Genomic DNA, 26686 nt, shown 5'->3' with positions numbered 1-26686 from the left:
AGACAAGGTGACTGTAAGGCTGATGGATGTGATGCACAACTGGGTGCTATCAGAAATAGACGCAGAATGAAATGGTGGAAGGAAAGAGAGGGAAGGAGAAAGGGAGGGAGAAATGGTGGAGTAGGATATATCACTACTGTCTTGTTCTTTTTAGGTGTCTAGTAGTTATGTAAAAAATAAGCATAAGGGATAGAGAGCCAGAAATTATATCTAAAAAGGTCACCAGAATGAAGAAAATAATGAGTATTCTGCAACAAAGGTGTGTGTGAGGGTATTATTTAAAGTAATAAGTATGTATATATGTGTATGTGCACGCATACACACACACACACACACACACACACACACACAGTATTGCCCTTTAAATGTCAAATTAAACAATCTGGTCCCACAAACATTCTCTAAAAGACAATACTATTATGAAGGCTAAAGGTAAGAGAACGCTTTTCAGTGACCTGCTGTAATGCTATGTTTAGAAATCTGGCAACCATCTTAAATGATGATAAGACACTGAATGTTAAAGGAAGAGGGATTCTTGCGGGAAGGGATGGGAGGAATGCCAAGCTGGCGGCCAAGGACGTAGGCCAGAAAGAAGCATGGGCTAAGGTGGCAAGGAGGGTAGGGTCTCTAGGAATGACTTTGATACGTTGACGGCTGTATTAGCCTTGCCAGGGTCGTTATTCCCTTGTCTCCTTTATAAGCATCAAGGCAAAGCCAGCTTGTGGAGGACTGTGGATGAACGTATCCTCATAACCAGACGAGCAAAGCCACATTCAAGGCTGGTTGTAATGTGAGTGAAAGTTGGCAGACACGCTGAATGTTTCTAAATTCCACCATCTTTGCTCATGCCTTGGCATTCACTGAGGTGGTGATATTTGAGTGGGTAATAAAATAATGATCTTCTTGGGTTCATAAATTACTATGTAATTTCTGTAAATTTGTTTTCTCTCATCTTTCAGTAAAACCATAAATTGTGTTATAACAAATAAGATTTTCATATAGTTGCTCTGTTAACATCAAATAAGAGAAACTTCGGAGTCATTGTAGTTCTGCATTAATGTTTAAAAATCAGAGCTTCATTCTGCTGAGGTGGCACTAAAACAAATCACGCAATTTATTTATCATGCTCAAATATAATGGGGTCACATACAATAAATTATCATTACTGCAGAAAACAAGCAATTTAACCATATAAACTATTACTTTTGGGGGGCATTTTCACCATCTCTTAAATACGATACTGACAAGAATCAATAGAAAACTTTAAAATCACACATAAACAAACGCAAAGTAACATGAGCTATATAATAGTTTGAAAAATCTGTTTCCAGGCAGCCTTAGAAAATACTGTGTAGTCTGTGAACAGTTTTTGGCCACTAAATGAAAACAGGAAGAGAAACACACTCTAGGGAAACAATACACTGCTATTGAAGAACCAGTGGTGTTCGTGCTGAAGAGTAGGATTTAGTGCATTAATGAGCTTGAGTCTTTTCTTTCCAACCCAAACACTTCTGCAGTTCACATTCCTCCTGCATCCCAGAGCAGCATCCGTTTATAGTGGTGATAATGGCTCTAGCCACAATCATCTTACAACATTAGGCAACACTGTGTCTTAGTCTGTGTACTGGCTAGTTTTATGTGTCAACTTGACACAGGTTGGAGTTATCACAGAGAAAGGAGCTTCAGTTGGGGAAGTGCCTCCATGAGATCCAGCTGTGGAGCACTTTCTCAATTAGTGATCAGGGGGGAGGGGCTTTGTGGGTGGTACCACCTTTGGGCTGGTGCTCTTGGGTTCTATAAGAGAGCAGGCTGAGCAAGCCAGGGGAAGCAAGCCAGTAAGAAACATCCCTCCATGGCCTCTGCATCAGCTCCTGCTTCCTGACCTGCTTGAGTTCCAGTCCTGACTTCCTTTAGTGATGAACTGCAATGTGGAAGTGTAAGCTCAATAAACCCTTTCCTCCCCAACTTGCTTCTTGGTCATGATGTTTGTGCAGGAATAGAAACCCTGACTAAGACAGTCTGCAAACAAAAAGGAACTTGGGGGATGGCTGGAAGAGAGCTGTAAGCTCTTGATCTTGCAGAAGACCCAGATTCGAGTCTCAGCATCAACACTGTGGCTCACAAACATCTGTGACTCCAGTACCAGAAGATCCAGTGACCTCTTCTGACCTCCTCGGGCACTGTGCACACACAGTGCTGCACATACATACATGTAAACAAAACACTCATATATAGACAATAAACAAATCTAAACAAAGACAAACAAACCAACCCCAAGCAAGTAGACAGGCATTTTTCTAGGGCCTAAGGATATTAACCCTGACCTGGATGTTCTGGGTTTCTTGCTTCAGGTTCCTTCTCTTCCCTCCTCTCTTCTCCCCCCTTTTCTGACAGAAGCTTAGTGGAGCTATAATTAAAACAATTCCCCCCTTTAAAAAAGCACAGCAAATTACACGACAGTCCTGAGTAACTCTGAAATATTTTATTATCCTTCCCAAACATGCTAATATATCTCTAGCAATCAGCAGCCCTGTTTTTGTCAGGGTTCTCTAGAAGAACAGAACATATAGAAAGAACATTATCTATCTGTCTGTTGCCTGTCTGTCTATCATCTACATATATAAAGGGGATTTATTGGAATGGCTTACAGGTTGTGCTCCCTCTAGTCCCACAACAGCTGTCTACCAATGGAAGGTCCAAGAATCCTGTAGTTGTTTTGGCTGGCCTTCAGTATATGCTGGAATCCTGAAGAACTATTTCTTCAGAATTAAATATTATAATTAAATCCATAAATAAATCAAGAGGGTTGATTAATAAACAATCCCTCACAGGTATGCACAAACATTAGAATTTAAGTAAAATATAGATGCAGTCAAGCTGATAGCCAAGAATATTCATCACAATCCCCTGATGCTACCTTTGTCCAGCCTTCAGCAACCACGAATCTGTCATGGCTCTGTTTGAGGTTTCTTGGGGTTCTACCTAGTTACATTAAGTGAGGAAATGCTAAACTGCCTTGCAAAATACCTATAAAATTTTGTAACCCCACTAATCATATGTGATGTTCCAATAGTTCTATATCCTTGTCAACTTTTATTATGGCCATTTTAGCTGTTATAGTGAATCTGGAGTGGTATCTGTGTCTTTGACTTGTATATCTCTAATTACTAATGACCTTAAGTAAGCACCTTTTCATTCTCTTCCTTGCTGTGCATGTATGTACATATATATATGTGTGTATATATATATATGTATATATATATATATTCATCAGAGAAATAGTTTTTCAAATTGTTTGCATTTACTTTTGTAGAAGACTTTTATGAAACAGTTTCAGATTTATGGAAAGACTTGAGAACTGAGTTCTGGTACCCACAGCCATAATCTATTATCATAGCATATTTACCTATATTCACATGATGCATTTGTTACAGTTCCTGAATCAACATTGACATGTCACTTGTAAGTAAAGTCTAGAGTCAACACTGTAGTTTCACCTGTTTTCATCTGCTCCAGGACATCACATCACAGTTAGATGCCCTCTCTCCTCTACCTCTTGGCTGTGGCTGTTTCTGACCTCATTGTTTTTGTATTTTTGTAATTCAAGAAAAAAAAGTCTATTTTGGGTGTTTTGCTGAAGGGGGCCAAAAGAGGGTACTGGATACTCTGGAACTGGAGTTCAGATGGATGCTAGAATTGAACCCAGGTCTTTTGGAAGAATGGCCAGTGCTTTTTAACTCCTGAGCCATTTCTCCTGCTCTGACCTTCCTTGTCTTTGATGACCTTGGCAGTTTCTGAGGAGTTGTGGTCAAAACTTTTGTAGAATGCTTCTTCATTGCATTTATCTTACCCCACCCTCCCCAATGACCAGAGAGTAAGGAGATGGGACTTAGGGAGATCACAGAAGTGAAGTGCTATCTTTATCATGCCATGTGAATCATATAAATACATTTCTTTTTGCAAGAACAAGGAATGTTTATTCTGTAGAAATAACCAACATTCAGGGTTTACCACCACTTCAGAATGGGGACCGAAACAAAGACACCTGAGTCCCTTTTGTGACAGGACTTTTTCATGTGTCACCGAGTCAATTGGTTCTGAGATAACAGATAAGCAGCTAAAACCTAGAACACATTTCAAGAGGTTGTAGAATTATTAACATGTGGTCATAAAATAGGAGCTAAGGATTTACATTATAGGTGCAAAGACAGAAAAACGTATTGACTGGGTTTAGCTACACAAAATTTCAAGGGCAACTTAGTTATGGTCTTTAACTCTCCATGACCTTGTAAAGTCAGATAAATACATTTTAAAATCACAGTCAATTAGGATCTTTACATCTTTTAAATCTTTTTAAATATTTTTCTCTGTAAGGTATAAATATAGGTATCAGACTTACAGGATTCTGCTTTAACCTTAGGACTATGGTTTTCAGGAGTTTGTTTTATTTAAGGGTAAGAAGTACATGAGGATGCGGCAGTTTAAGTTGATAATGACCCCAATGGGCTCATACATTTGTTTTTTGTTTTGTTTTTCTGAGACAGGGTTTCTCTGTGTAGCCCTGGCTGTCCTGGAACTCACTCTGTAGACCAGGCTGGTCTTGAACTCAGAAATCCTCCTGCCTCTGCCTCCAAAGTGTTGGGATTATAGGCGTGCGCCACCATCGCCCAGCTTGGGCTCATACATTTGAATACTTGGTTTCCAGTTGCTGGAACTGTTAGAGAAGGACTAGGAGGCGTGGCCTTGTGTGTCACTGAGGGTGGGCGTTGAGGCTTCAAAGACTCGTGCTATTCTCAGTTGGTTTTCTCTGTCTTGTGCTTGTGGATCAAGATGTGAGCTCTCCACCGTTCCTGCTGCCTTGCCTTTGTCATCATAGACTCTCATTGGAACCATAAGCCCAACGTTCTTTTATTAGGTGCCTTGCTCATGGTGTTTTATCAGAGTAATAGAAAGTAACAAGACAAAGGACACACACATCATGCACAAATCTTAAGTTTCTTGTATTCGGTTTTCCCTGTGGCTGAAGTACCACAGGGCTGGGTGTTGATGTGTCTGAGCTGATTGTTCTTTGTGAATATCCCTGAGTCAAGATGGAGATTTTCAACAGAGTGCAGGTGAAAAGCAGCAAAAGACAGCTTAACCAGATAGTGAGCCAAAGTCCCTCCCTTCGCCCTTCCCCCACCCCCACCCCCCCCCCCCCCCCCGGCAAAGATTTCCTTTTTGCTTCTTATGCAGTTTAGGTCCTTCAGTAACAGTATAACAAAAAGAGCCACTTTGGAGTAAGAGATACAAGCTGACTTATGAAACGTAGGATTCCCCCACTGCCCCCAAGAAATCAAAGCACTGGAAAGATTGGCATGGAGAAATAATTATTTGGAGGCAATTTTTTGACAATGTACCCTTGAAACTTGGGACATTTTATGTACAATTTACTATCTTGTTTTCAGGGAATAATTTCTGAAGCTGTGAGAACATACACTCTGATGTACTCATACCACCTTTACTGAGATAATTCACATATTTTTTTTCCCTAATGAACAACTAACACTTAGGTTGTTACACTGGAATAGGGTGTTATAAAAAACAGAAATCTCTTTTTAAAGTGCAGAGCCTCTTTGTAGTATGGTTTATATATACTACAGAAGTAAATTTCTTTTTACTAATAATATATATGACTGAATAATTGCCTTTTAAGATATTTAATTCCCACAGAATATATGTAGAATGAACCTGATATTTCAAAGAGCTGTCTGCTTATTTATTCATCTTGTGGTACACATGCTGGAATCTGGAGCTTCTTTCTGCATGCTAGGCAGGTGCTCCATCATTGGGCTATACTCTCCAGACTGCAGGTGACTGTGGTTTTCTATTATCCTTTTTTAACAAGGGCAGTTAGATGCCTTTGTCGCTCCACAAGTTTAAGTGGAGTTATAAAACGCCCACCTGCTTCCAAGTTGTTGACAGGGTTATTCTTCTGTTACTAATAAATGAAGGAGTGAGGCTGTTTGAGGTTTTGGAACTTAACTTCACAAGCACTGCAACATAGCCAAGAGTATAACAAAACCTTTAAAATCGGCTTCCTCTTTCGACCTGATTAGAAATGGAAATCATTGTCGGTGATTATTAAGTTTTAGCAGGTAAACCGAACGACCATCCTTCCTTAATTCATTTTTAGAAACAAACAAGTAATAAGAGCAGGAGTCAAATAGATTGAAGACGAACAGCTTTATTGCTGGCAAAACTAGCCGAAAATCGAGGCTGAGGTCTTGCTGAGTTATACATAAGGTTTGCTCAGATGTGAGGCAGCATGGCTTAACACTGCAGGCTCCCCACCTACAAGTGCAGAGACAGGAGGTCAGGACTAGCAGTACTTTCTCCAGTGCCATATATCTCGTTGATTTGCTCTGAATGACTCTTTGCCAGGGTACTCCTGGCTTTAGGATGGCTGTTCCAACTCCAGCCATTAAGTATGATTTCTGGTTTTGAAGAAGAAATACTAGGATGACGCCCAAGGCTTCATCTTCTTCACTCGTATCCTGCTTGTTTCAACATATCTGCTTATCCACATTTAGCTACAAATACAAGTATTCTGGGAGAAAGTGTATTGCTGGACATTCTACAGTCTGGGGCATACTGCTGAGCTGAATCCTGGGAACCTGGCAGAGGCGGGGCTGGGCAACCCCTTGTCTTACAGGGATGAGCAAGATGCGGACTATGAGGTCGCCTTTCCTTGAGAGTGTGTTGCTTGCAGGAGACGATCCCAGATGGAATTTAATCACTTAATCCTTGGCTCCCTCTGATTTCTGTCCACAAAGGGGCTGGCAGGTAGGACCTCCTTTTCTAACCGGTGCCTGGAGTTTCTAAGGAGCCATATAGTGAACTGTCATAGGGTAGGAAAGTGGTGCATGACTGGGCACCACAGTAACAAGGCTTTCTCGGTTGTCCACAATCTATCCTTTCTTTGTCTTTACTGCTTACTTGATTAAGGAATCTTCCTGAATAGTCATAAGAGAGTTCTTCTCCTGGCAAAATATCTTTGGCTGCAAAAAGCGCCAGCTTGGGTACCATTGAGTCAATCCGGACGGGAATCATCAACAGATTTGGCTCACAAGAATGATTGAGGAATCTCCCAATATTTCCTATGTAGGTAGGGTCGACAAACGTTTCCATGACCTGACCACTGTAAATGTGCTCCTTGATGGCAATGATGTAATTTGGGTCACGTGCTGTTTGTAGGTGAATTCTTCTTTGTACTTCAGAGAATCCTAACACCTCCCCAGCATACTCACAGACGAATCTTCCCTTCGGTATAGATTCCAGGGTCCTAAGCCCCCAGCCTTTGTTTTCTGTCTGGAACACCTGGAGAAGGAACTGTAGGCCACGCTGGACCACCCTGTTTCTGCAGCGCTCCCCACACTGGCACAGGACGTTGCATTCAAACACTGGCTTGGCGTACTTTGCTTCCGATCCCACGTCCCTAAGGCATACATTGTCATCGTAGTTATTCTCATGGCGAAGACAGGAGCAAGAGCCAGGGGCACATGGAGTTTCGATGCAAGCACATCCAGGGAAGGTTATTTGTGTGGGGTCGATGTCTGCTCCAGGCCCAGCTACATGGTCGGGAGTATACTGCAAAAATTAGTAACACTGGTTAGAGTGGTATTCCTATATTTCATATGGATGTGTGCAGCTTTTCGTGAGGACACTTTCAAATTCCAGCATATATGAAATATGACAAGACAAACCTGCAAGGACACAACACACTGAAACATTACCCTAGAAGATCCTCTCCTACTTAAAAGAAATTAGGTTTTAAAGATTTGTTTTGATTTTTACTTATGTGAATGTGCGTGTGTGTGTGTGTGTGTGTGTGTGACATGTGTGCAGGTACCTGTGGAGAATGGAAGAGGACATTTAATCCTCTGGAGCTGAAGTCACAGGAGGCTATGAGCTGCCTGACAAAAGTGCTGGAAACCAAACTCGGCTACTCTGCAGACACAGCAAGGTCTCTGAACCTCAGAGACCTTCCTCTAGGCCCACAACTTCCCTTCCAAAAATTCAAAGTTTTGTAGTCTTACAGGAATAAAAATAACAATAGGATTTTTTTCTATAATCGGAAATCATAATGTTCGGAGCTTGCTTTTTTCCCCCTCATATTTATGAGTATCAGGAACTGAAATCTTATTTTTTTTCTTCTTTGAGAACTGCATATGTGTTTATGATGGAGTAGGATCATAGAGTCCCTTCCTACTGCACCCCAACCTCCCATCTCCACGTCCTCTTTTTTTCCTTTTAAATAGCTTACTAAGTCCATTTAGTGTTATCCATGTGTGCATGATGTGGGGCTTTCCCCTGGACCACGGGCAAACTTTCAGTGGCCACACCCCAAGGAGTGGTTTTCCTTCTTTCAGCAGCTGTCATCTGCCAAGAGCGCCCACGTTAGGGGAGGCGCCTGACAGATCACCTCCTCATCCATGCTGGTCAGTTGGTTTGACCTTGTGTAAGTAAGCCTTCATGGGTAACCACAGCTGCTGAGAGTTCCTAAGTGCAGCAGGCACGTGACGTCCTGTGGACCGTGTTTTCCCGAGCTCCGCCACATCCTCCAGCTCTGCCACTTCCCCCGCCTCCTCTCTGTGCTGTTCCCTGAGCCTTGGCACAGGTGGGAGGATTGATGAAAATGTTCCATTTAGGGCTGAGCACTCATAATCGTTTATTCCCAAGTACTTCGACCAAAAACTACTGAATTCAATGTCTGTATGAAATTCAATCGTTTGTCCTTAGCTTTTCCCCCTTTTTTAGCCTTAACTGATAATGTATGTGCATATATATGTTCATTATGAGTAATTCTGGGTTAGAAAGTCATAAATGTTAAATCAATCACAGAAATAATTATTAAATGCAATTTATAAAATAGGTATCAATATATAGATATATCAGATACATGTGATGAAATTCTATTCTTATTAAATGACAAGAGGCTAACTTGGAAACATTTCTTGGTGTACCTGAATTTCCAAAACATTATATTTATTTACATTATTTACATTATAAACATTATTTATAAAATATGAAGATTAAAGTCTCAAATCAAATCTCTTGGAAAGCCTGCTGCTGTAATTATTTCCTTACAGCTGTTAAGGAGCATAATTTTAAACCCTGAAGCTTAGCGTGTCTCTTAGGGCTGGAGAGATGGCTCAGTTGGTAGACTCTTGACATACAAGCACAGGGACCTGGCTCTGATTCCCCAGCAGACATGTAAAAATGACTCTGGTGTGGCAGCATGCCCTGTCATTCTAGCAGTGGGAGACGTGGAGGCAGCAGGAGTGCCAGGACTCACAGACAGTCCGCATAGCCTCTCAGTGAGTTTCAGGTTCAATGAGAGACCCTGGCTCAAAAAGCAGAGTGCATGTGAGGAAGGTGGTGGCGGGGTAAGGCAGTGTTCAGCTGCCGTGAGCCTTCTGCTCATGCTTCCATCTCAGCCTCTAAAGTGCTTGGATAACAGAAGTAAGCTATCGTGCCCAACAACCTTTCAATTTTTTTTAAGCTAATAATCTTGGGCATTTTGTTACAATAGCAGAAAGCTGACTAACCCAGGTGCAATCAACCTGTCCAGTGAGCTTAGACATAGAAAGTGTGCGGCAGAAAGAGCCCAGATGCTTGCCTTTACCTGGAAGCAGTTAGTTCAAAGGGGCATATGATAAGCTGAAAGTCTTTAACTGTAAGGAACAAACTTACCATCAGAAGCAACACTGACTTTTCTAGTACAGATACAAGAAAGAAATTTCACCAGTGTCCTTCCAAACCATTCTTCCGTAGGAGGCAGTTCATGGGGACTGTTTATTGTGACCCTTAGTAAAGTGGCATGCCAATGTGTCAACAGAGTTAGTTGGATAAGAGTGGTTCTGCAAGGCACCAACTGCTTGGCTTTTCATTTGGGGGTAAGGATGTTACAGGATCCTGAGGAATCTTGGAATTGCCCATCTCGGGCCCTTGTTAACAGGATGTCTCCTGGCCCATCTTTAGAAAAACATTGAACAGCATGTAGTGACACTTCCTGTGGAGGCTTGGCGGAGCTGTGCGGTTAAGTGCAGAAGCCTATACTTTAAAAAGCACAGAACTGGGGGAGGATTGGCATTCCTGGTGAAGATTAAGAAGGTGAAGAGTGGGAGTCTGGGGTGGGGGGCAGGCCAGCCTTCTGCTTAGACAGTGATGGAGGAGTGGGGAGTTAAAGAGCTGCTCCTTGCATTGTGTCTTACCACTTCAGCTGAGCAGGGATGTCCTACAGGGATGAAAGAGATGCTCCTGTCCATCAAATGCACCAAGCGCTGTCTTACTCAGAACCCACTTTTGGCTTTTTAACAATTCAGCGTTGAAATGTAAATGGTTATTGGGGCGTTTTACGAAGTAGCTGTAAAATGAAGATTTTATGATCTCCTTGTGAAACCTTTCATGAAGAATATTTTTAAACTGATTTGTTCCTCAAGGAGCACATCTTTTTAAAGTACAGTATTAAGTCACTGAACTATAAAATGATTTTTTCCCCAACACAGATGATTCCTTTTAAAATCAAGTCTGACTTACTGTAGTTATCTAACTAGAAGAGTATCTTTCTTTCTTTTTTTTTCCTAAAAATTAGTTGTTTATTTCTACTTAGAAATTTAAAGAAAGTATTTTCAAGACTATTTGTTATATTTTACTCATTTGTGCTGTCCTAGGGCCTCACACATACTAGGTAAGTGCTCTACTGCTGAGCTACAGCTCCGGTTCATAGTGTACTATGAAACATTCTTTTATATGCTTTTATTTATTTTCCTACCGTATGCAAGGAATGTGCTCAGTTTGATCCTTGAGGGGGTGGGGAGTAAGGGAGGGAGGGAGAATTCTCTAACAATTTGGAATCCTTTACACTTGGGTTATAAATGGCAGCAAATTCCAAGTGAGTTTCAGGTATTTTTCAAAAGACAATACAGACTGCTAGGTAATTTTCCAGTTTGGCAGGAACTGTCTCTACCCACTGAACAATTTTACCAGTCCAGAATAAATAAATATATATGTTTAAGTAGATGTAATCATCGACTTTGATACCAGTGATAATTATAAATTATTAACTTTTTATCTTCATATTTCTACTCCACAAAAGGTTATTAAAAATACTAAGAAAAGTATTTTACTGATTTAAAAAATAACTATAATGAAGAATGACCTTTTGAGGTAGGGAGGTAATCCAGTGATAGAGTTTGCCTAGCATGCAAAAAGCTCTAGGTTGAAACTTTCCTAATACTAAAACTAAAACCCAAACCCCAAAAAACCATGCCTAATTTAACATATTGTTATGTGATTTAAGTTTATAAGGGAAAAGTACTTCATCTTTTCAGAAATAGTCTGAGGTCATTGATCATCAGACATTTTATTCAAATGTTTATGTTCAGAAACTGTTAAACTGTAATGCTGAGAAGTCAGGTACAAACTGGGAGGAGCCACTTGGTCTAATTGAAATGTGTGACACTTTCCAATGTCTATGTGAACCCTGCTTCCTGATACCAACCTGTGGACTACATTTATCCACAAGGACTCTTCACCCTGAAGGCTGCTTGTGCTTACGGGACACCAAGGACAGAGCAGGGCTTTGGTCTTAGCATACCTGCTTTTGCCCCAGCTCCTCCCAGAAGTCTCTCCACTCTTGACTTGGGTTGGATGAGGGTTCCACACGGTTCCAGAAGCTGGCCCGACTAAATAGAATATCACTAACTCTTTTCAAGGGCTTGATTTTGGATTGGGGATGCAGCTCAGTTGGTAGAGTGTTAGCTTAGCATAAAGCAGGCCATTGGTTCTATCCCCAGTACTGCATAAACCCCAGGGGAGGTACACAACTTTGCTGTCCTCAGAATTCCAGAAATGAAGCAAGGGGGTGGGGGGTAGAAGTTCAAGGTTGTCCTGGGCTCCAGTTTCTGATTAACTTAGGCTATAAGAGACCCCACCTCAGAACCAACAATCCTGAGAACTAGAACAACTAAAGAGAACCAGCAAGTATTTGGTTTGTGAACAGACCTACCATCTAAGTCAGGACAAAGGAATACAAGTCTGGCGTTACTGATACAAAGGTAGAAGGACCCCTCTGTAGAATGCTTAGTATCAAGTTTAAGGTTTAGACAAGCCCTCCTCCTAGCCATGCACTGGAAAGGGAAGTAGATGTTTGAACAGTAAGTGTTACAGCTCTGAGGGGAAAGGTTTCTCCTCTGCAAGTGTTACAGCTCTGAGGAGAAAGGTATCTTGGCAGTAGGGAGCCTAAAGTCACACCACACACCAAACCTCACACAGATTTATTGGGAGAGACGTGAGAGAGTGGCCACCTCTGCTTGGCAAGAAGCAGCAGGGAACCGAGCAGAAGGCAGGCTATATATAGTGCTTCTTGCAGGGTACAGTTCTCCAGGATGGAGCTGCTGGGATTTGAGGGCAGGCACAGGGATTTCGGACTCAGGGATTGGTGGGTGTTCAGGCTTGGGAACTGGTGGGCTTAAAGCTTGGGAACTGGTGGGTCTTTGAGCTCAGAGACTGGTGAGCTTTTGAGCTCAGAGACTGTTAAGTATTTGAACTCAGGGATTGGTGGGTTTTGAAACCTTGAATTGGGCTTGCACCTTTTATTCTACAAACAGGGAGTGTAGACATTACTAGATATTTTTAGAGTCTTGGTCCAGACAGGCCGATGGGAGCCACTTCTGGACATTTCCGTTATATAAGACAATTCCCCCCGCCCCCCTTTGCTTGAGCCAGTTTGAGGGATGTTTTATGTTCTCAAGGGAATCCTGGCTAGTAAAGGTAGGGCAAAGGCTGGAAATGGTGGTAGGAATCAGCTAGAAAATGTAGTCAGAGACGTAAACAAACAAGGAATTACCAGGTTTCCAACAGAGATTAAGATACTGGAACAAACTATGCAGCAGTTCAGCCTCACATTACCACTATGACTCTTGCAAAGGAGTTGTAAGTTGTGGATGAACAATTAGGGAAAATACTCATAATGGGGGTGATTTTCACAAAGCCTGAGAGAAATAATGCTACCCAGGGTGTGGCAGCTGCTTTGAAAATATTACCTTTCATTTATTTACTACCTAACTAATCAACCTATCTCACTGACAAAGGAAAATATAAGAGAGAATCTATATAATTATAATTGGGGCTGGCATGTAAATTTAAGAAAAATTAAATAGGCATTGTAGTAGCTAGTGAAAAAAAATAGGTTGTGGAGTTAACCTTCCTAGCTGCAAATATCTGAACAAAAGCCCTGTCTGTGAATTCCTTTCCTGTCCTTGGTGACTTAGCCATTTTGAGTGAAGAGAGTGAGAGCGGACCTTGCACAGCCTTCTTTCGTTTACCAACAAACACTGCCTCACTAATGGTCATATGCATATAATGGGCGTCAGGATCAGCAGAAAAAATGTGAAGACAAGAAACGGACTTCTCCCCAGGCAGTGGTGGTGCATGCTTTTAATCCCAGCACTTGGGAGGCAAAGGTAGGTGGATTTCTGAGTTCGAGGCCAGCCTGGTCTACAGACTAAGTTCCAGGACAGCCAGGGCTACACAGAGAAACCCTGTCTTGAAAAAAAACCAAAAAACCAAAAAAAAAAAAAAAAACCCCCCAAAAAAACAAAAAAACCCAACCCCCCCCCCCAAAAAAAAGCAAACAAACAAAACGGGACTTTACCAGTCTGGCATTGCCATGAGCAAGAGTTAGAAATGAATGCAACGTGAGCAGTGGGAAATATGCCTGATAAACCACAGCCTGAGTAGATTCCAATCTTTTTTTCTCCTCACAAAAAACTTAAGAGAGAAAGAATTTATAAGTAGTGATTGTTTAGGCAGCTGAAGCAGAAACAGTATATAGCATGTGGAAAAATAAACTCTCTCTCGACTCTTCTTGGTCATGATGACTTTATCCTTCTTTGAACTTGGCTAGTATGAACCGACCTTACTGTTGGGTTGTGTTAAAGGGGTAGGTGTCATCTTTCAGATGAATGTGTCTGAAGGAAAAGCATGAGTTCTGGGGTGTGTCACACCAGTTGCAGATACACCACAGACATCCAGTTGGTTCTGATTGCTTCACTGTAGCTCCTGATAACTTCTGCTGCAAGTTGGGACTCGTAAAGCCCCAGGAACTCAAGTACAAGTTTGCATAGTACTAGGACTTTAAACACGAACAGGAATCTTAACGAAGTTTCCTGAATCCTTGGGATGCTTAAGGAAGTACTTCCTTCCTTTTTGGGTGTGTTAAAAAACCTGGCTACAAGAATCCTTGGACTTGCCCTTTTGTGTTGTAAGTTTTGCTTCTAGCAGCTATTAGGAGGCCATGGGGCAGATAATTCTGGTCAAGGCCCAATTCAGATCTTAAAAATAACGTTTGAAGTTGATCTGAGGGACCTGACAAATGATTAGACCTGACTTGGCTCAAGAAAACCAATTAGTTTGTTTTCTCCTTGGCTTTCACCCCCGAGGATGTTAGGGTGTGCTGGCTTCTCATCTGAACAGTTCAGCGTGCCCTTTTCTCTTTATATGGCACCCCAGAGCAAAGCGGACATAAAATTATTTTTGCCTTGACTTTTTCATGCCTTAATGGTTGTGTGAGCCCGTGAGTCAGGGTTTGCAGTAAGTGAGCTAGTTTGACTTTTTGTACAATTCCTTTTATGTATGTGGAATACAATGGGAAAAAAAATGAGCTGAAGGTGAGCTGGGGGTGGAGCCAGTGACGGAGCATCTGGGTAGCACATATATAATTCGACATTGCATCCCTGGTATCTGTGACACACACATCCTACATTACTGGTGCCACTAGACAGCCTGGGCAACTCAGGCTTGTCTGTAAGGATGCGGATTATCTCTTCTGAGAAGCAGTCTTTTCTATCAGAGACAGTTAGCCTCCCCAAATGCCAATATTCTATAAACTCCTCCCTCTTGTAAAACTCTTGTAAATTTGTCCATTTTGCCACACACCTTGGATGGGTAGAGATTCTTGGAACTCTCCATAGCAGCCTTCCCTGCCCACCCATTAGGAACTAGCCAATCACGTCACATTGTGAGGCTGAACTGTCACCAATGGAGTGAGACTTAGCTAATTGACCTCCATTGGTGAGCTTGCTCAGCTGGTGTGGGCCACTGTGCACCTTTTTGCAAAAGTAAAACTGTCTGGCTGAGAGACCTCTACTTTGTTTACTATCTTGTTTTACGACACCAGGAATATCCGTTTCCAATATTTTGCTCTCAAGACTTCCATGTATGCCCTCAATGGTTGGCCTGAGAACCAATCATGTGGCTCTTCTTCCCTCCTCCCCTTCCTTTTAAAAATAGACAGGGACTTATTTTAATTTGGAAACTATGATTAGTACGTCAACTCCCCTGAGTTTATGGGCACTAACGACTGTAAGGATTTTAAAGAAGATACTTATATAGACTCTTTTAACTTCTTGATGCTGCAGGAGAGCGAACCCAGGAAGCTGAGCCCCAAGCATGCTGACATTGAGCTGCTTTCCTAGCAACTTGCTTTGGACACAGGGCCTTGCGATGTGCACTAGGGCGGCCCTTACATCCACAATTCTTCTGACATCCAGAGTGCTGAGATTACAGGCAAGTGTCTGGCTAACTAAGTTATTCTTAGTTATTTTTGTACATAAAATAAAGTAGGCTAATTTAAGAGACTGCATTAGACCAACTGTTTTGATAGATAGGCCTTAGAGAAGATGGCAAAAAAAATATAATTTATGACTGAAATTTTTTTTAAAGAGTTCAACACACACACACAAACACACACACACTCACACACACACACACACACACACAATTTCATTCAGTAGCACAAAGAACTAAAATCGAGTGTAGGAACACCATTAGTGCTTTGAGGGCAGAGGGCATGTCTCCTGTAGCTTAACATATCACTTGGTGTACTTTTAGTTCTTTTTTTTTTTAATTTTTTTTTTATTTTTTATTTTTTGGTTTTTTGAGACAGGGTTTCTCTGTATAGTCCTGGCTGTTCTGGAACTCACTCTGTAGACTAGGCTGGCCTCGAACTCAGAAATCCGCCTGCTTCTGCCTCCCAGAGTGCTGGGATTACAGGCGTGCACCACCATGCCCGGCTGTACTTTTAGTTCTTAATGAGTATTTATTGAAGTTACTTAAGAATGGAGCAATATTTTTCTTTCATGTTAGATACTTCTAGCTTAAAACAAAAGCAACCAGATGCTGTCTTTTTTTTTAACCAAATGATGACATCTTCTAGGCCTTGCCTAATACAGTGCCTGGTATATGAGAGCCACTCAACTCTTTGATGAATAAAGAAAAAAAACCATAGGTGTTCTCAGCAGACATCCTGCAATGTTTGATTTTGATAAAGCCTTAAGGACTCATTGGTACATGGAGTATTATCTACTTGTGTTGTTAATAAACTGTCAATGCAAATGCAGATGTGTGTTGCTGGCCACAAATCATAGATGAGAGGGCGCTATTTCTCATGTTAAAATCCTGCTTTGCCTTTTGGAATCTGCTATAGAATTTTGTTACCCCATTTGCTGCTTACAAAACCCTAGAAGGAAGGAAGAGCAGCCTAATTTGTACTTATACTAGATAGGGGAGAGCTATACAGTTTTAAATTATTTTCACTTTGAAAACAACAAGCTCAAGGCTCTGTGGAGTAGCTCAGATGCTGAAGTATTCTCAGTCTGACGTCCGAGTGGGCGCTCTTCTGCCAGCATCTTTGGTCTTTCCCTAATCCATAAGCAATTTAGGCCACTGTCTGAGGTGTTGAAGGTTAGAGTAGGACTTTGAGGTAGTAGCAATCACGGGTATTGAGTTCTTACAGAGAAGTAGAAACAGTAATTCCCAAAGCAGCTATGAAGGAGGGACTATGACTTAAACTCGAGGGCTTCTGAGGACTTGAAGAAGTTAATTTATATGTGCTCAAGACCTCTCAGCATGGAGGAGACCTCAGCTAAGTTTGATTCCAGGGGCTGAGATTCAGGCTGATAACCAGGCCTTTCTTACATGTCAGAGAGCTGAGACCAGACAGGGAGCTGGTTTGCGCCAATCGCTCACTAAGTTCTGAGTACAAGCCAGAAGGGGGAAAAGATCTTTCTGAAAAGTCACACCTCTGTCACACACACTTTAAGGAAGTGACATTTTACAGACAGTATAAGGTAAAAATCCTTGTTAAGATCTTATTACAGGTTCATAGAAAAATATTAAATTCTTTCTATTTAAGAACTTTTCTTTCAGGCCAACAGCTTTTTTCTTCTCCCTAGAGAGAGAAAGAAGATGAAATGGGTGGATTGCAAGGTGGGCAAGGATCTGTGAGGAGTTGGGGAGGGGAAAGGGATGACAAACATTGTATGGGATTCTCAAAGAATAAATAATAATAAATAAAAAGTCAAGAAGACTAGAGTTCCAGTAAACAACCTTGATGAAACTCATTGGCTCTGTCTTACACACACACACACACACACACACACACACACACGAGCGAGATGAAAGATAAAAGGACACTAGTCAGGAAGATGAAGAATTACTGGGAGAGGGAGAGGGAGAGGGAGAGGGAGAGGGACCAGAAGTGGTGCATATCATCAAAACTAATTCTGTGCATGTGTGAAAAAATGTCATCACAAAACTCATTATTATGTATAACTAACATTTGCTAATGAACATTTTTAAAACGCCAGAGTAAAACTAGATACCCGAGTGCTAATACTTAAAAAAAATAAAAATAAAAATATTAGGGAGGGAAAAAAAAAAAGCCTGTTGTTATAGCTGATTTGACAATTACTACCACTTGGGGGAGCTATGTGTCTATCTTTCTCTGCTACAAGAAAAGGAGTCCTGGCGCCCCCTTGGGCAGTGTAGCCCCGTAGTTCTGCAACACTCCCCTTCCTACCTTCGCGCCCCCACTGACCCCGTCCCTAGGGGTTGTAAGCAACCCTTTAGACACGCTCCTACAAGGGCGTTGGCCTCAACTACTCAAGATATGAGCAGCTCTCTGGTTCCTTCCATGGAGGCTGTGGGCAGCCCTCTATCTCATTCCCAACAGGGAAGGGTGCAGGCTCCGCGGAGGGAGTTAAGAGGAGGCCTGCAGCCAGCCTCTGTGGGGCTACAGAACAGCTCTCCAACCCAGTCCTCAATAGCGCTGGCCCCGCCTGGGGAGAGAGGGGAAATAGACAAGCCCTTCAGCGCCGCCCCTAAGGTCTGTGATCAGCCCTCTAGCTCCGCCCTCAGAGGAAAGGGCACCGCCCCTAAGGTCTGTTATCAGCCCTCTAGCTCCGCCCCCAGAGGAAAGGGCGCCATCCCAGCCATTTCAGCCACTTAGTCCCGCCTCTACCTGGAAAGGTTTAGGCCTGGGCCCCGCCCCCAAAGGCCACAAGCTCACAGGCAAGTTCTCCAGGCCGCACGCTACATCTTGTTGTTCTATCGGGGCCGCAGATTCCTCCTCAGATGCTGCTATCTCGAAAGAAAGCTTCTTCACAGCTCCCGCAGACATTTATGGTCTCACTTCGCCGACTAGCCTGACCATCTTGGGCCTCCGGGAGGATGCTGGGAGTTGTGGATTGTGCGGCCCCACTTCCTCATGGGAGTTGTAGTTTTCCCTTCCCACAGGTTGCAGGTGAGGGAGATACTTCCCTCAGCGTTCTAGGGGTGATTTTCCTCTGAATTCCACTCTTTTAAGCTAGATACATAGCTGATAATTACAGAACCACAAAAGGCACACAATTTTTAGAACTTAAAATGTTTTAGTTTTTCTGGGGAACCTTGGAGAACCTTGAGAAGCAGCTTGTTGAGGGTTTAGTAGGTGTTTGGAAATGTATCGCCTAAGCTGAGGGAGAAAATACAGTCCAGAGTGTATAAAGATCTAGAACCCGTGGAGAAATTGGATGACTGTAGGCAGAATTTGTTTTCGTAGGGTCACCTGTCGTGGTGAGTCGAGTCACTCACTGATCCCCCAGAGGAAAATGTTAACCTTGGCGAATCTCCCCATTTTGCTTGTATTTCTTCTTCTTCTTCTTCTTCTTCCTCCTCCTCCTCCTCCTCCTCCTCCTCCTCGTCCTCGTCCTCCTCCTCCTCCTCCTCCTCCTCCTCCTCCTCCTCCTCCTCCTCCTCCTCCTCCTTCTCCTCCTCCTCTTCTTTCCCCCCCTCCTTCTGCTCTCCTAATTTTCTATCCCCACTGCTTTCTGTGATAACAGGGTCCCACAGGGCATCCAATATTGTTGATTGAAAGGTTGGAGGATAAAGGGGAACACTGAAATAGATTGTCCTTATAAGAGATTTATTAGAAGATAGATTGATGTCACAGGCAGACAAAGGACCTACATAGCAGAGCAGGCATTTCTTCTTACAGGTTTCAGAGGAAGAAGGGAGTAGTTGATGAGTAGCTTATAATATGTGCTTGCAGGTAGGCTATTCCTGAGTTATCTATGAAAGTCACCAAATTACTGTAGTTTCTGGAATAGTTACAGTTCCATACAAATGGAGGAGCTTTTCAAAATGCATGATCTTAGGTTTTTCATCTTCATGTTTTAGAGAAAAAATTACAAATGTATGTGTGTGTGTGTGTGTGTGTGTGTGTGTGTGTGTGTATGTATTTAGTTAGATTTGTTTTGAGACAGGGTTTTAGGTTCAATGTGGTCTTGAACTCTCCATTCTCCTGAATATTAGGACTACTTGCATGAGCTACTGCATCTAAATATCTTAATTGGCTTTATTTTCAATTCTAGAAAAAGGCAACATTTCATGCTGTAAAATAGAACAAGTATTCTGATTTTCTGTGAGTAGCATTGGTTATATAGGAAGAGAAGGGATGAAAAGCAGAAGCAATACACAAAAGAAGAATGGTCCTTTCAACGTTACCCTATCCCTGTAGGGCATGGCAGGAATACAGAACAGTAGGAAAATAAATGATTGCTTAGCACTAGAGTAATGTTTATTTACTAAGATTAAGGCAGAGGAATTTTATTATCTTGGCATATTTGCCTGTTATCTCTTTCATTCTTTATTTCTGCAAAAGGTTACATAAACAGGTTAGTTTCAGCTTGGTGACAAGTGACTCTATCTTGATTTATAGTTTGTTCTATTGTGGTCTAGTGTAGAAATGTAGTACAAAGCAGTGTGTGTGTGTGTGTGTGTGTGTGTGTGTGTATGTGTGTGTAAACATTTGTTGTCATACATGTGTGCATATGTACATGTGTGTACATATGTGCAATGTGTGAAGACTGTATGTGGAAGACCAAAGTTGACATTGGGTGTTTCCTAATCAGCATTTTATTGGTTCAGGCAGGATGCTTTGCTGATCCCAGAGCTCTGGATTCCAGGCAAATCTAGCTACCTGCTGGTGGAGATGGGAATACCCTTCTCTGATGCTGGCATGCTGGGATTGCAGACAGCCACCACACCTGCTGGTCTTTTTGGTTCCTGGGCTTTGAACACAGGTCCTCACTGGTACAGCAAATGCTTTATCCACTGACCATTCTCCTCAGCCACTGTATTGTGTATTTAACAGTGTACTTTTTTTCATTCTCCTGGACCCACTCTCTCAAATGTGTGAATAATTCAGGGTTCTCTGTTTTTTTTTTCTCTCTCCTTTATCAACTTACTTGGTGTGCTGGATAGTCTTGTGTCAACTTGACACACAAACTAGAGTTATCTGAAAGGAAGAAACTGCAATTGAAAAAATGTCTCTATAAGATCTGGCTGTAAGACAGTTTCTTAATTAGTGATCAATGGGGGAGGACCCAGCCGGTTGTGGGTGGTGCCATCTCTGGGATTGTAGTCCTGGGTTCTAGAAGAAAGCAGGCTGAGCAAGTCATGGGAAGCAAGCCAGTAACTGGCACCTCCATGGCTTCTACATCAGCTCTGCCTCCAAGTTCCTGCCCTGTTTCAGTTCTTGTCCTGACTTCCGTGATGAACAGCAACATAGAAGTGTAAGCCAAATAAACCTTTTCTTCCATAAATTGCCTTTTAGTCATGGGTTTTTTTTTTTCAGCAATAGAAACATTAACTAGACAACCAGGATCCAGAAGTTATCATTATTTTGATATAGGATCTTGGTATTTTGCCAAGGCTGGTACTCAGTGGGAGGGTTTAATGGATCTTTGTCCTTCACCCTTTGGAGTAGCCAGGACAGGTGCATGACCTTCCCCTGCCAATATGGTTTCAGACCTAAAGGACTAGGATGACAGTCTCCAGCCCTTAGTTTCTTCTGTACTTCAGTTATGAATACAGGATGCTTTTACTTTCTGACTTATAGGCTCCTCAAGCTTAAAATGACTGGAACTGATTTACTCTTCTGTAAGCTTTGTTTTCTTGGTGATCTAACAGCATCCAAGCAGCAAGCAGAAGAGTGTCCTTATGTCCCACCCATCCCCCAGGCCTGCATAATAAGGAGTTAGTTGTGTGCAAGTCTTGGTTCTATCTTCATAGTATTTTTAATTTTTATTACTTCTTACTTAGTTCTAGTTTTAAGCAGCAATAAAAATAATTAGAAACCTGTCTTCCAACTGGCAATGATAGTAAGAATAGGGATATAGAAGATAGCATAGTTTGAAAAGGTGACTTTAATAGACCAGGGAAGAAATGAGACGCTAGAATTTTATAATTGGGTTTTACATTGTAGCCGTAGCATGGTCATTGGAATACCCATCATGGGTTTTAGTTTTTTTAGAGTCATCTAAGTATTCAGGCTTACAGGACAATCACTGGCCACACTTGACATTGACATTATATTACTATAAATACAGTAATTTATAGGATAGGGGCCAGAGCCACTAACAGAGATGCCACATAGGCCTTTTCCTATGGGAACAGGGCTTGTAGCTATCCCTTTAGTAGGTCACAGAATTGTCTGTGATTTTTTCATCTTCTTGGAGGATGGCTCAAATGTAAGGACAAGGATGCTTGTTAATAAGATTGAGATCTCTCTTAAGATAGGATGATAACCCCAAGTTTGAGGCTAACCTAGGCTACAATGTAAAACCCAATCATAAAACAAACAAACAAAAAACCCAAGAGCAACAAAAAAGAAGATTAAAAAAAGAGTAATATCAATTAGGCAGAAAACCATGTCTTTTAGCAATTAAAATTTTATGTTATAATATATGGTGTATGGGTCACAAAGACAAATACAGCAAGCAATTAAAATAACTTGAGAATTGTATTTTACAAAATCATGCTGCCTTTTTTTGTGCCCTGGTGATTAGAAAGATATTAAATGTTTTCAGCAGAGTAAGCATCTTATATATTGTCCCATTTTATCCTTTCAGTTTGGTTTAATGAAATACATTACTTCTTTGTTGATAAGACAACAAAAAACATGAAGATTAATTGCACTGAGCACATTAACTGTAATATTTGGGATTGAATGCTAGATAGTGTGTACTAATGATATACTATGATATAAAGGTGGAGAGGTAAAAGGAAATTATGAATTTATTTAACCTGAAGTGTCATCAGAAAGCAATTCATTTCAGTCACAGTAAACATGGATGCATTCAGTACTAGGGGAATTCAAGCATTAAGGCTCCAAGGATGGACTTGACCTTTAGACAGCTTGATCTTGAAAAGCATGGCTCGAACTTATGCTTACATATTTTATTTTTCACTTCGTGTTCTAGCTAGTAAACATTTTCATAATATCTCAGCATTTTGATATACAAATAGAACTTGTTTTTTTCTAAAGGGCCTGTCAATATTTAATGGGATCTTCTGGTCTTGTGTAAATGCACAGATAGCCACCTCTCTACATAGATTTCAAAGCAAAGATGGGTGTTTATTAAAGTTTTGTCTCTGTGTTAATATAGTCCTAGCTATATAAAAATCTATTAAGCATATAAGCCCCTATTTATGAGTGTTTATAAGATGATTTCAACAGACGCTGTGAGGGGAACCCTCTACAGTTCAGGATTCTTGTCCAGAAAGAGCCTTAGCATATTTTCCACTCTGATAACTTCCCAGCTTCTGTTCTGGCATTTGTAAATGGCAAGGTTCATTACTGGCAGCAAGACAATTCCCAAAGTGGTGTCTTCCCAAGAACAAGAGGCATGGGGATCTTATTAGGAAAACAGGCATGATCATGCTGGAAAAACTCACCACATACAAAGGGACACACATTCCTGAGCACATTTGGTTTGAAGTCACACACACTCATGCATCCCATGCTCACAAATGGAATCACTTTCTGGACAGTCCTCATAGTTAAGATTAATTTGACTGAAGTCTCTCTCAAGACTTCTGTTCTTTTAGGAGGTGTTTAGTCTCAATGTCTCAGTGTGGTACTGTATTGATGTCAGCATCACTGCTGTAAGGATCTCTACTTACTGATCTATTTACCAATTGAGAAGGACTATGGAGATGGTCTCTCCACATATTCTTAATCTAAAGGTATTCCTAAGTCTTAGATTGTAGTGCCCCCATAATGCACACATAATACATACATAAATACATGTATTTATGGTAAGAATCCTGATTTTAGACATGGTCCCATGATCCTGGGAAGCCACTATACAGCCATGGTTGGTCTTGAACTTCTGCCCCTCTTGCCTTCACCTGCTGAGTGCTAGGTTTATAAGCATCATATACCTGTTTCGTGTGGTGCTGAGTACTAAAACTCAGGGCTCGGGCTGGAGAGATGGTTCAGCAGTTAAGAGCACCGATTGTTCTTCCAGAGGTCCTGAGTTCAATTTCCAGCACCCACATTGTGGCTCACAACCATCTGTAATGGGATCTGATGCCTTCTTCTGGTGCTGTCTGAAGACTGCTACAATGTATTCATATAAAATAAATAAATAAATATTTAAAAAAAATTAAAAATTACAACCCAGGACTTGTCCCTCTTTTTTTTCACATTATAGGTGTTTATGCCAATTACATGTTTAATGTTTGGCACAAGCTATATAACAAGTAGTTATTTTTACTATATTAATTACCTAATAGCTTTCCATTTTTTAATGTGTTGAGACACTCATATTTTGCATATTATGCAGGAAGAGGTGCCAAGTCCCTGTTTCAAACTCTCTAGCATGGAGTCTTGGAAGATAAGTTTGTTGTCTTCCTCTAGAGCAAATCGTGTTTGTTGATCACCACACTGGATATGCTGTCGTCCTGTGAGGCTTAGGTTTTCTGAATGTGCCCTACCTTGTCTATTATATAACCATCCACCTATCAAACATCATCTGGTTCTCTGTCAACTGGGACCTGGGCAAGCAGGCACCTACTTTGGGTATTATAGTTATGAGTAATGTAATTTTTCTCTGAACCAGGAATCTTACACCTTTTGTAAAAAAAGCCTTGTGTGTGTACTCTATGTACATTGCTTCCCGCCTTCCTCTGGTAACTCCTCCCAGGTCTCCCTGACTCCCTCTTCATTTTATGGCCTCTTTTTCTTTAATTGTTATTGTTGCACATACAGTACATATATAAATTATTCAATATATAAGTGCAATTTGCACAGGCATTGAGTGTTGCTTGTATGTATATGTTTTGAGGGCTGACTACTTGGTATTAGATAACCAATTGGGGTCTCATCTCTAGGGAAGACTGAGCCTCCCTATTAGAGCAGTCATTAATTGATTAACTGCCTGTAGCAGGGGTATTCCAGGGGTGGAACCATATGAACTTTATGCCAGTCACCTTGGCATGTCAACTGATTTTGCCATTATTCAGTTCTTGTTCAGGCAGCTATCTGGTTGAGATATTTCCTGGGTGCAACTTTCCTGTCATTTATAGAAGACACAATATCACAGCAGATGTCGTGGTTTTCTGGCTCCTACAATTTTTCTAGTTCCTTCCCTGCCATGTTCCCCGAGCCTTGGTTTGGAGGGTCTGTACTGTAGACATATCTGTGAAGTGTGGGCACTCTGTAGCCAGTTCTCTGCATCTTGACTGCTTGTGGCTTTCTGGAAATAGCCTCTGCCTGCTGCAAAAGGGAGCTTCTTTGAGGAGGGTGAGAGCAGCGCTCTGTAGACATAAAAATTGGTATTAAGAATGGAGTCATAGATAATACTGATTTGGGAAAGCGTTTCTCCTATAGGTTCCATAGCCTCACTAGTTGCAGGGAGTTGGCTATATTTATAGTCCCAGGCATGAATCCCTGCCGGTTAAGTGGGCCTTAAGTGCAGTTGGATGGCTCCTGGTTACCTTCAGGATGTAAGTGCTGCTATTGTAGCCTTGGGAATCTCTTGTTATCCAGCAACAGTGCTGTGGCTCATGAACATCACAGCTGAGTGGGACTACTGATTGCTCCCCACCCCACCAGCAACTTATATAGCACCCTCTGCCTCCATCATATGCTGTATACTAAAAGATGTAGGTGCAGGAAAGGTCTTTCTGGATAGACTATTTGCCTAGAAATCGAAGCCAACAATTCACAAGCTGGATCTCATAAAGCATCGAAGCTCTGCAATCAATCCAATGAGTGAAGAAGAAACCCACCTAGTGGGTCAGAATCTTTGTCCGTTATACATCTAATAGAGGATTAATATCCAGAATATGTAAAGAACAAGACAACAAGAGTCAAGAAGATAAGTGGCCCGATTAAAAATGGACTATGTATCTGAGCAGAAAGTTCTCAAAAGGAGAAATAAAAATGGCTAAGAAATGTCTCAAAAAGTGCTGGACATCCTTACTAAAATCACTCTTGAGAGCTCCTCTTACCTCTGTCAGAATGGCTACAATGAAGGAAACAACTGATACTGAATGTTGGAAAGAAAGAACTCTCTCATCATCTGTTGATGGGATTGTAAACTGGTGTAGCTACTCTGGAAACAAATGTGGAAAATGATCAAAAAGTTAAAAATTAATCAACCATACACGCCAGCTATACAGTACCTCAGAGTGTGCCCCATGGTCTCCACATTCTACTCCGCAGATACCTCTTCAGCCATTGTGTGCTGTTGCTCTACTCAAAAAAGCCTGCAAATGGACACAGCCTAAACGCCCTCCATTGGTGGGCAATGAAAATGTCATCCGTGTACACTACGGAATACTATTCAGCTGAAAAGAATGAAGTCATGAACTTTGCGGGTAAGTGGATGGATCTGGCAAATAAATATTAAGCTGAGGGAGGGCTATATGTTTCCCCTAATTTGTGGATCTCAGCTCGGAAGCTTCAGCTGTGAGTATATAATCTGGAGCAACCACAGAACTAAGGAAAGAAAACAGGGACTGTGATCAGGGAAGGGAGAAGAAAGAACTAGAGAGGGTAATGGTAGGACACAGTCGGTATGAAGAGGGAACACAGGAAGATGGGGGAGGGCCGAGATAGGGCAGCACTGTGGGAGAAGGAGGAAGGAGGGTAAATAGTAACATGGAGGATGTTTTAAAAAAAACATAGAAAATTATATTATTTTATCTTTTAAAATTACATGTAAGATACTCACATTTCTTTGTGTGCCCAGGGCTTTCTTTGTGATGTTAGGCAAGGGTTATTCTGCCTGAGCTACATTCCCAACTCCTACTACATTTTTTTTTGCCATGAGTTATTTATTTTTGTTTACTTATTAATCTATTGTCTATGTGGTGTATGGGTGTGTATGCATGCGTGTGAAGGTGTAAGCAGAGGCCAGGAGTTCATGTCAGGTGTGATCCTCTGTCACTCTCCACCGTATTCATTCTGGATGGCCAGAAAATTCTGAGGAAGCCCCTGTCTTCACAGCCTTGTTTAGAGACTTCCTTT

At 41.6% G+C, this 26686-nt stretch overlaps 1 protein-coding gene across 3 annotated transcripts; it reads right to left on the bottom strand.

Moving 5' to 3' along the window:
* Positions 1–6206: 6206 nt before the first annotated feature.
* On the bottom strand, positions 6207–18549 carry LOC127679009 (histone-lysine N-methyltransferase SETMAR). Of its 3 annotated transcripts, none has more exons than XM_052174458.1 (2): positions 18347–18549; positions 6207–7629 (listed from the first exon to the last, which is right to left on the bottom strand). In XM_052174458.1, the coding sequence occupies exons 1-2, from the start codon at positions 18503–18505 to the stop codon at positions 6841–6843; spliced, it is 948 nt and encodes a 315-aa protein (XP_052030418.1). In that variant the 5' UTR covers positions 18506–18549; the 3' UTR covers positions 6207–6840. The 3 variants fall into 3 exon arrangements, with proteins under 3 accessions (XP_052030418.1, XP_052030419.1, XP_052030420.1); XM_052174459.1 differs by having other exon boundaries at positions 18395–18549; XM_052174460.1 differs by lacking the exon at positions 18347–18549 and adding an exon at positions 10257–10339.
* Between the last annotated feature and the right edge of the window lie 8137 nt (positions 18550–26686).

This window comes from Apodemus sylvaticus, chromosome 2 (genome assembly GCF_947179515.1).
Source record: "Apodemus sylvaticus chromosome 2, mApoSyl1.1, whole genome shotgun sequence".
Classification (NCBI taxonomy): Eukaryota; Metazoa; Chordata; class Mammalia; order Rodentia; family Muridae; genus Apodemus; species Apodemus sylvaticus.
The sequence above is the reverse complement of the archived record's forward strand: the minus strand, read 5'-3'. Positions and strand labels throughout refer to the sequence as shown.

Coding starts and splice junctions, on each gene's coding strand:
- LOC127679009 (XM_052174458.1), bottom strand. CDS start 18,505: ATGTCTGCGGGAGCTGTGAAGAAGCTTTCTTTCGAGATAGCAGCATCT. Junction 7,630..18,346: donor CCAGGCCTAAACCTTTCCAG/GTAGAGGCGGGA, acceptor TAATTTTTGCAG/TATACTCCCGACCATGTAGC.